General features: G+C 47.0%; 1 protein-coding gene across 1 annotated transcript in view; it reads right to left on the reverse strand.

Moving 5' to 3' along the window:
- NPAS2 (neuronal PAS domain protein 2) overlaps positions 1-17015 on the reverse strand; it is a 194090-nt gene that overhangs the window by 19947 nt on the left and 157128 nt on the right. The window contains exons 11-17 of the mRNA XM_042931973.1: positions 10252-10370; positions 9477-9559; positions 8606-8712; positions 6052-6199; positions 3782-3866; positions 873-1014; positions 238-347 (exon numbers count right to left, since the gene is read on the reverse strand). Coding sequence (XP_042787907.1) covers positions 238-347; positions 873-1014; positions 3782-3866; positions 6052-6199; positions 8606-8712; positions 9477-9559; positions 10252-10370 — 794 coding nt within the window. The remainder of the gene's footprint in view (positions 1-237; positions 348-872; positions 1015-3781; positions 3867-6051; positions 6200-8605; positions 8713-9476; positions 9560-10251; positions 10371-17015) is intronic.

Genomic DNA, 17015 nt, shown 5'->3' on the forward strand with positions numbered 1-17015 from the left:
TCATTTGCATTTTGCATTCCTTGAATACACATCCATGTTAATTTTGGAATAAAAATGTTTCAGATTACTTGCCAATTCAATTACCTAGCTTCCCACCCCTGCCTGCCACGCCACACTCTTAATCTCCAAGTACAACTGCTTCTCTGGGAAGATGCAGTAATGCTGTCCTATGGTGTTGTCAGCCCTGCCACGCTGTGGCACTTCTGGTCGAGAAGGAGTTTAAGGTCACATACATACCGGCATTGTGGCTGCCTGGCTGAGCCCTGGCACGGGGAGCTCTTGGGGCAGGGTGGCTGGTCTCGGCAAAGCCGTGGTGCTGGCCTCTGCCATCAGCTTGCTTGGGGCAGCTGTAAGAAAGCAACCCATCACCTTCCTGATTCATGCATCCTTAACAGCTTTCTTATCAAAAGAGGGGAGCAATGACTGTAGTATGCCTGAAACAAGGGCTTGGGTGGAATGTCTGATAAAAAAAAAGTCCAGCATGAATGGAAGCTGTTGCAAGAGCCACAGCTTCGGGTTCTGCCAGCACCCGACCCCCACTGGGAGCAAACCATCCCCGAGCTTCATGTCCACCACCTGGTTCAACCACCTGCCTGATCCTACATCTTACCAGGGTCACCAAAACCTGGCCAGACTATCCGGCCTGCGTGTCACCTGCTTTATGTCTGTTCTGGAGTGTGGAGAGGTGGAGGGCAGAAAGCCGGAGGGAAAGGAAGCAAGAAACAGTGTGAACCGGAAGGCGGCTTCCACTTGGCAGGCGGAGACTGTCTTGATTCTGCTCAGGCCTGGGACCCTTTGTGGGACTCTATACTCCCACCACCCTGGCCCCACATGGGCGCCCACCCCCTCGCCATCCGTGGCAGCACACTCACAGGCAGGTTCTGACATGGCCGTGTGCGAGGATTTGTGGGAGCTTCTGGAGGACACTGATGGTGAATGACTGGTGTTAAGGCCCAAGGTGCCTGCGTCAAGTGCGTTAAAGTGCTGCTGAGGGTCCAGGCTGGAGCCCTTGTCCTGAAACACACACAGAGTCCACATTGCAGTATCGAGATGACAGGAATGTGACTTTAGTTCTCCTCTAACTATGTGGAAAATTTTGGAGGGTGTAGGGAGAAAGACTGAAACAATTTGGAGATCATTCCAGACACATTCAGGTACAATATTTGTACATGTATTTAATCCAGACATCTTTGAGAGGCTTGTGGCCTTATATAAGCAGTATCTACTACACTTGCTCACCTTGGATTTTGATTTTTTAGATATTCATAACTGATGTTGCATTTTTTTTTCTTAAAATTGTCACCTCACTGCCCAGATTCTTGGCTTTCCCAGAAGTGGGGGCAGGGGGAGAGGCAGGTTCTAGAAATGAAGTTGGTGGTGGTACCGGGTTGTTAACACGCCATTGAAACAAATGCCTTTGGAGCCTTCAGAATGTGCCCCACACAGTCTCCCCACTGCCTCTCCTCTGCAGTCTCAGGGCCCCGGAGTGAAGAACAGGCAAAAGGCCAAAGGTCTCCTATCCTTTGGCTCCTGGATCCTAACCAATCCTGGATCCCAGGATGCCCTTGCTTCAAGTGTGATGTGATGAGAAAGCAACTGTGACCTTCCAACCCTCAGGAGCCATCTTTCCATCCTGCATGGCTTCACGTCATAAGCGTGAGAAGGCAGGGGGTAGGATAATTTTTAAGCTAAAGAAGAAACATAATGCTTACTCTCCTGAGCCATGCTCCTACCCAGGCAGAGGAGGACAGTGACATTCCTGGCATCCACTAGGCTGTCTGCACAGGCCGTTCTATGTCCTACGGTCTTGGGTCTTAAATCTCTGGGTGCAAGTCTATGTGGCTATTCTGTCTTTTGAGTCATGTCTCCAGTGAGGGTGGATTCTGTGTATGTGCCCAAGAAGGGCTGAAATGACTGATATTGGCCTACAGTCCTTTGTGCAAACTCAAATTACAGTATGTGCCTGGATTTGCTGTGCTAAAATGTCAGCTTTGGGACTCTGCTCCTTAGTCACAGAGTCTCCCCAGATACACCCTTTAGAGTGAGGTCCCTGGCCCGGGGCTGTTGGCAAATCGTGTGCTCCTGGTCAGCAGAGAAATAAGTACAGGAAATGAGAGGAAGCACCAAAAGACTTTTATAGCCATTTGACATATCTGCACATCACATCCAAGCATGGGAATTAGCGTTTTACAAAAGCAAACAGTCAGTGACCGATTTGAAATTAAAAAAAAACAATAGTTCATCACCACTGATAGTTTGAAAAGCATTGTCCCGGAGCTTTTCCTTGAAAAGAGGCAGCCCGAGATTGTATTGGTGTGCTTATACATACGTGTATGTTTATGAGAAGTTCCACTGGGTTCTAGGAGTCCCAAAGGATCTGAAACCTCAATAATGAATTTCCAAGCGGATGATACATATTATGCCCATTTGTGAGCTGTGATATATGGGGTGTCTAACACCTGCCTATGAGCAGCTTAATTCTGTTCTTGGACATGATACATGATGCATTATATGACAGAGTGGGATAATAAACATTTCCACAAACAATGGCAGGTGTGTTGTATCAGTGTGCTGGTGATGAATCACCATACAATATATCACCATGCAGCGTGCCAGCAGGGGAGGCTCACTGAAGACACTGACTGCTCTCTGGTCTTTAAAGGTTATTCCTCTTTCCTCCCAACTCAGCTCTCGTGGACCAGAGATGCTTTCATTGTACCATTGCTGCCACAGCAGCTTCTGGCCGAAGTCTCTGGATTCTAGGTCACTGGGCAGCCTGGAACTTGAACCACATTTTACCAATTATTAAGAGACACTTTCCCCCTACATTTTGACATTTCTAAAATTGGGATGTGTCTTTCAACTGATGAAAAGAAATCCTTATTTCACAGATTGACTGGTGGCAGCATTTTCTCTTTCTTAGCGGGAGATAAATAATGGTGGATCTTACAATGGTTAGCTTCTTGGCTTTGATGAAATACAATGCTCCCTCCCTTCCTTGCCTTCTCTCTTTTTTCCCCAACATTTGTGTCTGTTTGAAGGTTGACGTTTGAGGAGCAGGGCTCTGGTCTGCTTGCACATTTCCCTAGTTGTTTGACACAGGGGGAAAGCCTGGTTGGTGGGGGGGGGGGGGGGGGGGGAACCTAAAAGCTGAGTGTGGAGCAGGGAAGGAGATAAGACTTTGTGAAGGGAAATACACAAGCAGAGCTCCCTGACATGAAGCTGGCTCCAACATGGCTGTTAACCAAAACCTTCAGATGCGGAAGTAGAAAGTGCACCTTGCCGACGACGACACGGACAGTATCCGTGAGGGGCACTTGTGGAGGACCCGGCACTTAGGCTGAGGGAAGGACAGGGGCACTTAAATTATTCTATACCTCAATGGGATGATGGAATAAGCCCCCAGCTTTTTATCTGTGGGAGAGATACAAAGTGGACTTACTGTAGCCACTCCTGTAAGGATGGAAAGTCACCAAATCATGCTTTGAGTCCAGAGGGTATGTTTTACACAGCTCTGTGAGTTCTAATCCTCAGTGCCCTCCAGTACGTTAGCTACATTTTGTGTGTTGTGTGTTTCTGGGCCTCATCTGCAGGACGAGGGCAGTAACAGTGCCTGCTTCACGGGAACGTCATGATGGTAAACAAGAGAATACCTGAGAAACGTGTTGGATAGTACTGGGAACATAGCAAATAAAACTATTACTCTTTCTATTATAACATCTCATGGGAATGCTTACTTAGGCAAACTTGGCCTTTAGATATCTGGTGGGGATCAGCATACCTTGAGTGCTGAAGGGTGGATGGCCTCGGGTGGCGGGTCTTCCAAAGCCAGCTCCTGCCTCCTTTCTACCCGGACATCTGCGTAACTGATCAGGAAATCAAGAGACCACAGCAGGAGGTAGGACATTTCAGATAGCAACAGCAAAGAGGGCTTGTGTGGTACATCGAGGTACCCTACATGACACCCACCCCACAATCATCGCCACGAAAGAGGCTGGTCTTGTCACTTGTTTGAGGAAGGAGTTTCATTCTGTGCCTAAATTCCACCAGAGCGACTAATGTGACATTCAAAATATTTTCCTTTCCAGGATGTTTTTACTCCCTTCTCTTTTACTTACCTTCTCCCCATGCCCTGAAACTTCCAAACATCATTGTCTTTAGAAACATATTTTCATCTACAGGATAAGACTTGGCCTTTGAATAATCAGAAGCCTTTCCTAAAACCTACTCGGTCTGGACTATGCATACAGAGAAGGGACACATGACTTTTTAAATAATTACAACCTTTGAAAGTTTTCTCTCAAACAAATCTATATCTAGATTAATTAATTTCTAAATTAATTAATTTCTCTCAAACAAATCTAGATCTGATTAATTAATTTGTGGACCCACTTTTAAAATAGTGTGGGTAAGAGGCGCCTATGTGGCTTAGTTGGCTGAGTGTCAGACTTTGGCTCAGGTCATGATCTCATGGTTCCTGAGTTCAAACCTTGCATCGAGTTTGCTGCTATCACTACAGAGCCTGTTTTGAACCCTCTGTCCCCTTCTCTCTCTGCCCCTCCCCCCCGGTTCACGTTCTCTCTCAAAATAAATAAATAAACTTTAAAATAAAATAAAATAAAATAAAATAAAATAAAATAAAATAAAATAAAAAATAAAATAGCGTGGGCTAATCAATTCAATGTGGTGAAGGCCAAAGTGACCCAGCCATGGCTTCTGCTTCATGTGTGGAGGTGCAGGCTGGGCAAGGGGACTTGGGCAGTGACAGTGGCTCTTGGGCTTCTGGAATGTTGTTATCTTATTTACTCACTAGTTCACTCCCTACTCTCTGTGAGGGTTACTTTCCAAGATTTGGGAGGTGGAGGATGGAGAGGAAGAGCAGGGTCAAGGGCAGAGTCTGAAGACCAAGATGCTGCTGGTGGGGGCAAAAAGGCCCTCTGATGAAGGCCCAGGCTGGGTGGTGGTGGGTGGGACTGGCCTGTAACGGGAAATCACTGGCTGCTGAAGTGCCCAACGGTGGGCTGGGAAGCCAAGATCAAGTCCCTAAGAGTGGCATGCAGTGTGATGGTCAGGGTCACTGGCAAGAAAGACCAACATTTCTCCTCTTTCCTCACTTGCTAAAAGAAGGGAGATTTACTTGTTAACTGTATATATGCACGTGTGTGCATGTACGTATGCATGGTATCTATCCATTTTATCTATCAATCATTTATCTCTTATGTATATATATAAATGCAGTATGTATGTATCTATATGTATGCGTACATATATCTCTATATATATATCCATTATCTATCTACCTATCGCGTATACGTGCATACAGACATACAATATATATAACCTTTCTTTCTTTGCTCTGCTCAAATGCTCTTCTCCAGACCAGTTTAAAACTGATTTATGTCCTTACAATTTCTGTAGTCAGGGAAAAAAACCCCACAAATGACATTTCTCCTTCACCTTTGGGAATTATGACCCTACACAGCCTGCGTCTAGGAAATGCTGAATATGCTGCCTCCCTTGAAAGCTCTCCTCACCCACACTGGGCCGGGGCTCCCTGAGGCCACCAGGAACCACCAGGAACCCCCTCCCACCGGCAGCCGGGCTCTATTCCCAACACTGCCTCAGTTGCCAGCAGGGTTTTTTTTTTTTTTAAATGCATTAACAATAAAGGGGACTATGTCTGTGAGTTATTTAGAGGCAAAATTTTAATTTTCTTCCCAAAACGGTGACAAGGGAAGGCTGGGGGATGGATGGAGATGAGGGGAAAATATGCAAGTAGGTCAGTGAAGCAGTAAGTCAGTAAGTAACATCCTGGCAGCCTGAAAGAGCGTGTGAGGCTTGTGGAGGGGCCTAACTGAACCTTCAGCGTCGAGGGAACGAGTGGGATGTGTACCTGGAGACTCTTCTGTGAACTGCAGAGCACAGCCTGGCCCCAACTGAAGAATTCAAGCCCGGGGCTTGCTGGCTCTCCAGAAGCTGGGACGCCTGAGGCGGCAGGAGCTCTGTGTGAGCTGTGAGGGGCTCGCCCGCCCTCCCAGCCCCAGCCCTCACCTGACGACCGAGTGCGTGCACACGATGAACTCGGGCTTGGAGTTCCACTGGTGGTAAGTGATGTAGTAATGCGTCTGCAGCCAAATCCACTGCTGGCCTTTGGTGAGGAACCGGTAGCAACAGGACTTCCCTTTACCAAACTGCATCACTGTTAGGAGAAAATGGGGTCTGCGGGTAGCAAACGTTAATACAAAAATGATCTCTTCCCCAGAAGTTACTGTTAAAAATACAAGCTTCCAGAAAGTGCCAAACACGGTTTATTTCCCCAGGTGCGCTGTATTTTAAGTGACTCTCAAGATAATGGTAAGCGATAATGAATTCTTAAATAATGGAAGAACAATCTGCAGGCTTCCCCAGATGCTCAAAGGCTTGAGAGAGCCTCGGATAAGGGCAGATTCCCAAACTGGAGTTTAATTAAAAAGAGGCACAGGTTTTCCTGCTGGAGGTGGAGCTGTCTTTGGAGCTGCAGGAGCGGAGTACAGAAGAGACGATCCAGACACGGGGGGATCTGGGCCCAAAACAGACCTGACAGCAACCTCTGGCTGGATTCTGTCAGTCAGCAGTTCATGCTTAGTCTACACGGTCCTAAATTAGAGAGTCAGCTACAGATGCCTTCCACCTCAGGCCCCAGTGCTGCAGGGCTGCGTGGAGTCCCCTGCGGTCAAGTCTGTTGGTGGGCTTCCCTGGGGGTGTCAAGAACAGAATGGATGCTGTTGGAATATTAGACTGCACAGGGCAGAAGGCTGGACTGTGGGTCTAGGGAAGAAGAACAATCTGGACTTTATTGCCTCAGTGGCTGGGATTTAGCACCTCTTTTGGCAAACAGTTAATAGATATCACAACCAGGAAACCAAAGCTATAAAGGGAGCCACTGCCTTGGAAAATGTGATCTCCAAAGACGTAGGAAGCCCAGCTGAGTAAGGGCATGGGCTGGACAGAGTGAGAACATCTTGCCTGAGCCCTGGGGCAACTCCTTCAGATGATGAAGGTAATCCTACAACCAAGGTGGCCTTGCTCCATTAGAAGAGTCAGAAGCAGCCAAGGCTTGAGGTAACCCTGCTTCTCAAACTTTCACGTGCCCATGAATCACTTGGGGATCTTGTAAAAATGGACGTTCTGATTCCGCAGGCCTGGTGGGGATGCCTGAGAGTCTACAAGGCTAGCCAACTCCGTGTGATGTCCTTGCTGCTGTTTGAGGACCACACTTTGAGGAGCAAAGGGTTAACGTTTTAAAGATTAGCCTTAGGGGCACCTGGGTGGTTCAGTTGTTTTCGGCTCAGGTCACGTCTCAAGGTTCATGAGTTCGAGCCCTGCATCAGGCTCCCTGCTGCCAGCCTGTCAGCTCAGAGCCCATTTTGGATCTGCTGTTCCCCTCTCTCTGCCCCTCCCCCCGGCTTGTGCTCTCCCAATAAATAAATAAATATTTAAAAAAAAGATCAGCCTTAGGTTCTGAGGATCCTGATGGAACTTAAGCCTATTCTTTTGACAAGAACAGCAGAGAAGGGAAAGTTACAATGGATACTACAGACAGGACATCTATCAAAATACAGTGTTGGTGGTCAATTTATGTGTCAGGATCCGTTATGATTAAAAATTTTCCTGTTTAAAGCTAGAACTTGGTACTGAAAATATGGCTTTAAATGGTTAATTCTTGACTCCTCTTGCTAAGTGAGAACCCAGATATGCTTGTAATTCTCCCTCTATCCCCTGCCCACCCCACAACATGGGGTACCTCCCCTACCTCCCAGCCTGTGGCCCTCTTCCGTGGCAGAGAGGCTTCCCGGTCCCCTCCCCTAGCTGGGTGAGGAATCCTCCTCTGAGCACCCCCAGTATCCTGAACATGTTCCCTCCAATGCAGTGACAGCATCCTATAAGCATCCATTAGACCTTGCTCCTGCAGAGCAGCAAGGAGATTCTGATCATCCTTATGTGCTTGGTCTAGCTCAGTATCTGGCCTGTAGCTTGTGACCAATATACGTCTGCTTACAATGAGCAGTGATGTGAGTTCAATAGTTTGTCTTTGAAATGTATTGCATAGGGCACCTGGGTGGCTCAGTCTGTTAAGCGTCCGACTTAGGCTCAGGTCATAATCTCACGGTTCGTGGGTTCAAACCCCGTGTCAGGCTCTTTGCTGTGAGCGTAGAGCCTGCTTCGGATCCTCTGCCCCCCCCCCTTTGCCCCTCCCCTGCTTGCACTCTCTCTCTGTCTCTCTCAAAATAAATAAACTTAAAATAATGTACTGCATAACTTAGAAAAAATGACCATCATCACTTACCTTGCTTTCTTAGGTAAAATTAAACAGCTTACCTATCTAAAGGATACTGGGAAGGTGCTGGGGGGTGGGAGAAGGAGGAACAAAGTCAATTCCCGGTAAAAACTCAAACCACAGGGACCTCTGCCACACTCGTACATCATTTTCGAGAAAACAAAGTGTTCCTCCTCAAAAAGAAACCAAGCAATAAGTGGACTTCCAGGGCCCAAGAGTCCTGCTGTCGGGGCTCTGTGGAGGGTGCTGGGGGCCGTCAGGCGCTGGGGCAGGGTGTGTGGTACTCACAGTGCTGATGGCACCTGGCCAAGAGCTCCAGATCGTCAATGTGGTAGTAGTCATAGCCTGAGGTCCCCAAAACTTCAAAAGGCAGGTATCCTATGATCGGAGGGGCTCTGCCAAGCAACGGGGATAATTCATCAGAAAGCAGGTCCCCCTGCCAGACTCACCGTGGTGGCACCTCAACACAGAGGGTACAGTCTGCATGTTTCATGATCAACACAGAGACCTCATTTCTCAAGAACGATGGCAGGACAGTAATTTTGCAATGGTTAAAACCAGAGAGGCTGTGTTTCCCAAAGCGCTCAACCCTTTTGGCATTTATATATTCAGTTTGCTTAGCGTAACCTGCATTAAATAATAATACATTTTATCATTACCGAATAATTAAAAACAGCTATCGATTGGGGCAGTCCAGTCCCAAAGCTTAACAAAAACTTAAAGGGTGGGGAGGGGAGAGTTCTCATCCTTCAACTGTGAAAAATGTTACAGAAGAAAGAAAGAAGGTGAAGTTAAAGGGACAAAAGGGTGTTGAGAAAATTAAGACGAGGAGGTTCTCTCCCATCTGCCCCTGCCTTCCAGGGAACTGGAGAGGGTCCCGAGTGGGATGGGGGTGAGGGTATCCTAAAGATGTCCCTGGGATGTGGCACCTGGCTCTCCTGAGATGCTCTGGCCCAAACACGGATCATACCCATGGATGGGGCACTTGGAGCTGAAGGGAGGCCGCCTGGCTCTTGGCCAGGAACGATTTTCCCTGCTGCCAGAAAGCCCTTCTCCTTGAAGGGACAAGTCCCGACTTTTCTCTCCCAAGGAGAGCCTGGCTCATGCAAACAAACACTTGAAAAGGACCCAACCCAAATATGTTTTTCTTTTCACAAACCTGTGATCCAGAAATAAAAATTTCCATTCCAAGCTATGCCTTGAAGTGAATTCCTCTAAAGGTTCGTCAACTATGCACATTTCCTGTATTAGAAGGGAAAAAAATATTGCTTGGGGTGCCAGATGCTCACCCTAGGTTGGTTCAAGAACGCATGGTGGGTAACAGAAGTTAAAATCATTTAGAGCAAGTCTCCAAGTTGTGTTGGGCTGAAACTCATCATCTGTAGCTAATTTCAGTATTAGCTGATACTAAATTTATTTCACAAGCTGGGGAAAAATACCTAAGAGCCAAAATGCCACACCACTCCCTTCCCATTATCTGGAAGGGTGGTAAACATGTGGAAAATGGCTTTTCATCTGAATTTGAATGACTGATTTAACTCCGCATTCATGCCATGGATGTTAAAGCAATCACGGGTGAGAGAATACAGACAAGCCCTGGGTTTTGACACTTGGCCCTCATCTCGGCCTGCCCTGAGTGGTAGTAACGTTGGCATGAAAGGGAGGAGGATCTACAGAGTTGCCAATGAGCATCTCTGCAAGCTGAAGGGCAGCTGATGCTGCCTTCCAGCAAAAGAGCTCCTGGGAAACCAGAGTTAGGGCAAGGGGCATGCGGCGCAGTTCACAGGTGCAGAAAGCAGACATTTCAACTTTTCAAAGTCAGTGGCAACTTCATTGCCATCTTATTCTTTCCCATAAAGACGGTTAGTGAGCTGTAACTAAACGTGACTCAGCTGTACTAGTTTCACACAACACGAGCTTTCCCAGGTACTTGCCTTTAAGAACTGTGGTGTTGCCAGACGAACTGTGGCGATGAAGCAGACCTCCTTTCCCAGCGGCACCCGGCAGGGCCTTGAAAGGGTGCCGTCAAAGCCATTACAAGAGGGGCTAGGCACTGGGGCGGGAGGAGACAGGCAGATGGGTTAGCCCTGTGTGGCACAGCAGTCGACCCCGACCTGGCATCACTGTCAGTTAGGGCTTCGCGTACATTCACTCTCTTCATTCGTACAACAGACACCTCCGTGAGGTAGGGGCTACTATTATCCGCCCCGCACAGGAAACGGGAGGCGCGGCCTGTGAGGTAACCTGCTCACAGCCCAATAGAGTTGGAATCCGAGTACCAGCAGACTACCCTGCCTCCTGCTCCCAGTAGTCCTACAGGCACACAGACTGTTGTGCTGGGAAAAATATTTGACAAAAGGAGAAGAGAGCTTCGCTTTGCGGTATGGGCCCGCATTCTCACTTTGGGGTGTGTTCCCTAGTCAGACATGGTTTCTGATACGATGGGCCCCCAGCATTTGTTGACCCCCCCTTTCTACCCCTGGTTCTGGCACAGCACACCTGGGATCCAAGGGCTTTCCGCCCTGAAACTCCGCATCGGGAGCCAGGCTGATGCTGGGCTTGGCCAGTGCTACTGAGGAGATGGCCTCAGGATCCAGGGTGATCCCCAGAGGTACACAGTGTCCCCCACAAACTCACTAGTTCTGTAGCTCTGCACAGGTGACAAACCTATTCATGAGTATCTCATATTCTCACAAGTCTGGGAAGGTGTGACCTTCCTCATTCTACAGATGAGGCAGCTGAGGCCCAGAAAGGTTATATGTATTAACCAAGATGGCTCAGAATCGAAATAACAGAGCAGGGACTCTAACCAGGTCTTCCGTCGCCAAGACTGAAGTTCTTACAGGGCAGACGGGTGATTGCTCAGGGCTCGTGCCCACTACAGGGCTGAGAACAGGCCCCCGCACACCCTCCGGGGAGATGCCAGCTGGTGCCAGCTGCCATCTTCCCTGGGAGCTACAGAGATGACTTCACAGTGACTGGGGAGAACTGCTTTACCTTTTGGGCCAGGGAACAATTCTGCTATTTCAGGTGGAGTATGCTGGGTGGGAAAAAGAACCCTGTTAAGTATGAGAAAAGTCAATGGACTATGTATATGGGATTCTTGAACTCAGCTTCACATCGGATTCCTTGGGACCTTTTACATGGCCTCCCAGATGCCCAGACGTCATTCTCAGATCAGCTGATCCAGGGACTCTGGCTGTGAAGCCCAGGCACTGGAGGTTTTAAAAGCTCCCCACACTTACTACCATGTAGTTAGGGTTTTGGATCATTATGCTAGATAATCTATACTACCTCTCTCTTTTTCAAATGTAGTTGATTATATCCTGAACTAGATCCTGAATTCTAACTACATTTCTGAACTTGTAGACTTAAACATAGTTGTGTTTTCCAATTTGAGAACATATAAAGCAACAGAAAATGAAATGCGTTCTAAAATGAAATCTGTAAGACTTTCTTTGGATTTTAGCTTTCCAATAATTTTTGTTTTATATGTTCGTAGGTTTCTAAGTGATTCTATAATGTGGTCTTCTATCCACTAACATGAATAAATTCATTTTACCAAACATATTCTCTGAATTGATTCACATAAATATTAATATAAATGTTTCCAAACATGAATATAAAGGGGCAAAGTAGAAAACAGTGGTCCCTGAGGAGTTTACAGCTGTCATTAGTTGGCTTAGTCCATTGTAGATTAATGTGGAGGGTGAGCCAAGGGACTCACTGAGGGGAGAGAAGGCAATCCCATAAGGGAAGGGTCTGCAGATGTGAACATCTGCATAATAAAAAAAGACATGAAAAAATCTCCCAGATGTGAAATACCCCCTCTGCTTGAATCTAAGAGACATCGACTGCAAAATAAAGACCTAATAAAATTCTCCCTACTCTTTCAGAAAACCTAGGCCTTCGAAGCAAACTTCCAAAAGGACTTCCTGGAAATTTCTAGAGAGTCTCTCTCATTTGTCTCTAAACCATGCGCCTTGCTGGAATGATCCTTCTGGCTACCAAATTAATGTATTCTGTCAGTAAGTGCCTTTCTTGGTGATTTACCATGAGGAAGACAGGGAGACAGAAGGAGCGTGGGGGAGTGAAACACCAGCCCCTAATAATTTCTTCAAGGGGCAGAGACCACGGAAATTATGTGAATGTTCGCAGAGCTTACTGCTGGCCTGGCTGCCTCCCAATGCAGTTGTGTATCACTCCTTTTATAACTTCTAAGGTTTTAAAGATGAAAATGCACCCCGCAGGGGAAATTTCATTATTGCTTATAGCCTGCACTTGATAAGCTAGACACTTTACAGAGGGGCCCAGAACCAAGCAAACTCCTCTTCTAAACGAGCTTTCTCCCCAAAAACCTTAAACAGCTGAGGGCTTGATCAAAGGTGATGGTGAATCAAGGATGAAAGTTGTAACAGAGGCCAAGGGGATAACCTTGGGGGAAGTCAAGGGGAAGAAGATACTTGAAACATTTTGCCAACCACGATTCAAATGACTTTTATTCACAGCATGAGCCTCCTCACAGATTCCAGAGTCAACACATGAGCAAACTGCTCCCTGGGACTTCAGAGTAATATTTAGCACTTAGAATAACTTCTCTGGCACTTCTCATCCCAAGGTAGTTAAAAAACATTAATTAAGGATTTAATTAGTTGTTTCAATTTAAGTAATAGAAAAAACATATCTAATTACAACTGGCTTCCTGAGCCTCTCGGAAGAATTAACCAGTTGATGCAGATGCAGCCCTATTTATCAGATCTCTGCCTGCTTTCCCACTTCTTTCTTCCACCACTACAACACGCACACACGCACAGCATTCATGCCACAGATAAAAGCAATGATTTCTTGCTACATTTTTTGCCCCGAGGGTCATCTTACTTGAAATTGATCTTACTCTTGCCCAAAGCTAAAGAGACAGGTTTCCCCGTGGTAGGAACTGGATCTAGTTCCCTGTTTCCCACACTGAGCAGGCATCTTGTACACAGCAGGTGCTCAACATGTGTTTACTGAATGTGTCTCTGATGAGAGGACCTTCCATCTCACCCCCAAAACTACAGCTTAAGATCTAGCTGGGGAAGAGACCTTCTGATCCCAGCCTGCAACAAACACACAGGCCTCGAGACCCCACAGGGGCTCCCCTTCTGCAGCCCAGCCTGGTGCTGCTGGGGGCTGTGTTGCTGTGGGAGGGTGCCTACAGAGCATGGTCCGGGGTCCCACCGGCACTTGGGCTGGCTCACTGCCCTACTGGTGCATTTACACTGGTCAGAAGGACCTGGGCAAGGTCTGCTGCCAATCAGTATATCGCAGTTGCCACTCGGTGAAAACAACACAAGTGCCCATATGGGTCTCAAGCTCGGAAACATGCAAGACGGTGCTCTGTGTTTAGCCTTCCTATTAAAACAGTCCATGGGGGGTGATCCAGCCCTTCTTTGCTCCTGAACCTTTCATCACAATTTCAAATTTTAGAGACCCTGGAAGAATTCTGCCTTGGGCTTGAACACAAGAGAGCCCTGAGGTTCTCCAGAGAATAAGAGTGATTAAAGTCTGTCTCTCCTGGTGTCTGGGTTTGGCTTCCATCTCAAAGGTGACCTCTCAAGTCAGTCATGGAAAGAAGACAAGGATGTCTGAAAGGGCAGGGAAGTCTCCGGTGGCGTGAGACATGTTTGCAAAGGGGTGGGAAAGAATGAGGAAGAAGCAGAGGTGGGGATAGTGAACATTAGCTAATAGCAAAAGAGTAGAAAGAAATGGAAAAAGATGTACCTATGGTTCCTCAGTACTGGTTCAGTCATCAGGCCTAAACAATTAAGTATTCTGATCAGAGATGGCCTGCTTATGATAAATTAGTTGCAACAGCTGTAGGAAAGCACACTAATAGTCCGCAAGGAGAGTGACAAATAGCTTTCTCAGCACTTCTTGGAGCAAACAAAAATCAAAGCTGAAAGGTGTTCAGGAAGACATGAAACAATCAGTGAGGAGGCTTGCTGAGAGAAGAAAAACGTTCTCAAATCTCATTTATGATAACTGTCCAAAACGTCTGGGTTACAGTGTCGGAATGTTAAGGAAAAAGTGATTTCCTGAACATTCACGAGAAATCCTCTCCCTCTAAGCACTATTTTCAGAGGCTTCCTTTTTCTCTTAGCAGTATGGTATGCTTTACCCGATGTGTTCTGAATAGCCAGGTTACTCGGTTCTTAGGACAGCCGCAGCAAAATAATCCTGCCCCGGTTTCTGGCCCAGAGCACCACCTAACTAGCTGGGGTAAGGCGTGGTTCTTTGCTTTCTTTCTGCCAGTTCTGTTTGGCATAAGAATGAACGAGGCTGGAGACAGACTGAGAGCCACACAAGAAGGCTAAGGGTTTGCAATTTGCTGGATTGAAAAAATTACTCAGATGGGAAAATATACGTCTCAAATATTTCTTCTTTTCCTTGGTGTTTGTTAATAAAAATGAGTATTTGGGGGGCAGGAGGTTGTAATGGCATTGACAAGATATCCACCAGACAGTTGTTGTGGACAGGGCCAGCTGATTTTCCCCCTAAGGAAAGTGGACTTCGTACAGGATGTTGTCCCCTGTCCTCCATCTGGATGTCTTGTGCACATTTTTTGTCACAATTCCTGGACAACCTCTACGGAAGTGCCCTGCTCCCAGGCTGGAACAAGCAGGAAGATGTGTTTGTGTGACCATTCCTCACTGCTCCATTTTAATATGGGCTCTAGATGCTCAAGCAAGACAATGACCTTGGGTAACACCTTGTTCTTTATTGCATTCTTATTTCCTCCCCAATCTAATCTGGCAGCACTGGCCTCTGCTGGAGAAAGATGTGGTACTTCCATGTTGGGGCGGAGGGGGGACACTCTGCTTCTTGCTCTTGGGGGCCTGTGACAGATAGATGAGACATTCCTTCCCCGAGGCTGTCCTTCCTGTGCTAAACTCACATCTCCATTCTCAGTGAGATCTGGTGGGAGTGGATTTGTTCCCCTAACTGAGAAATCTCAATTCAATTCAGGAAAACAAAAAACAAAACCCCTAAAGCCATAAAATGAGACAACCTACAGAAATCCCACGGAACATACGGAATCAAGTGTTGTAAGCTAAAAAGCCTCCATTTCTGCCAGTATTTCAAATCTGGTTGTGTGGTTAGAGGCGAATAGGTAAAATGAGGGCAGAGAAACTTTTATACTCTGGTGTGTGGTTTCTGGAAAGCCCAGAGTGGAATGTTTGCTGAGGGTGACCTATTTGGAACCACACCAACAACTTTTGAAATACTGCTTTCTGGATTTCAGTCAGATGCACATTTAAATCCAAGTCTGGGGGAGGAGCAAGGGCTTAAATAGAGGATTGCCTTCTTCCTGGCATGAACTTATCTTTCAGGAACTGGAACCTGTTTACTAGGACCCCTGAAAGCAAAGACTGTTCATTTACGTCTTTTAAAATCACGTGGCTGATTCCTCTACAGTAAGAGTGGTGGGCAGGGCTGTGGGACTTGGGTGGGGGGTTGGGAGAGGCCCCAGGGGCTCCTCTATTTAACTGGACCAGGAAAAAAGATGGAAGGGTGTATTTGTTGGAGGTATTTTTAAACATCTGTTATGGGACAAACATAGCCCCGAATAAAGTAATTTCATTTCACCTCTCTTCTGGAAATGATGTGCAGAGCAGAGGTAGACCAGGGACTGTTGCCATCAGTGGTGATTTCTGGTGCTCCTGGCCACATGGCCAAGATCAGACAGTAGGCTTTTTATGGGAAGAGGAGGAGACATGTGGTTCCGTATTCCAGCTCAGATTCCCTCAGGAAGCTCTTCACAGACTTGGTTAGAAACTGTCCTGAAGTGAAACAGTTCTAGGAAAGCTACTTTCTTGTTCCATTTCCTGACACATACTTCTTCACGTTTATTAAAAATCTAGGTTAAAGATGTGAAGTCCCATCTTCACCTCCTCCCCACCCCAACCCCAGAACATCTGTACCAAATGATGAAGTCCGAAGGAGTGACCGAGATGTGCAAATACTGAAGCAGAGGAAAATTCCATTTGGTGAAGTATTTAGGCGATGGTTGCTGTGTCTGTGCAGCCATGGTGCATGGAGGGGGGTACAGAGGTAAAGGGGTAAGATGGCACAATCAGCTGCTGAATCTGGAAATGTCCCACTGGAGGGTTTAATCTCATGAACAAGGGAAAAGGGGCTTTTGTGCCTCCCCACACCCCAAATTCCTAACTCGACCTACTTATACTGGTGACAGAGCCAAATGAAGTTATCTGAGTTAGCAGGCAAGCAGATGAGGGTCTTCATCTATGGGATTTAGGGGTCACCAAAAGCCCTCTCTGGATCAATGTCACCTGTCTTCCATGCCCTGAAGCCTACATGTTCCCCTTTGGGCCCTTTGGCTTAAGGCCCAAGGGTACCTACAGATGTGAGTTTTGAGTCACAACCCGCACCTCTATCAGGCTCAAGGCAAATTGGTTGATCAGATGAACAAGAGGCAGGGAAGAGAGTGTGTCAGAAACACTACTGGCAGGGGTACCTGGGTGAGGGGCCTGGATAAGGACATCAGGGAGCACCCAGGGAGTCCAGGTGGGGAAGAAACTTGATGGGGGTGGGGGACACAGAATGGGGAGAGAATGGAGGCCAAAGATGACCATACACTGACCATGCACTGGTCAGTGACCTTTCAGTGCACACAATTCACAAATCACCATAAGTTATA

The sequence above is a fragment of the Panthera leo genome, chromosome A3, assembly GCF_018350215.1.
Source record: "Panthera leo isolate Ple1 chromosome A3, P.leo_Ple1_pat1.1, whole genome shotgun sequence".
NCBI lineage: Eukaryota > Metazoa > Chordata > Mammalia > Carnivora > Felidae > Panthera > Panthera leo.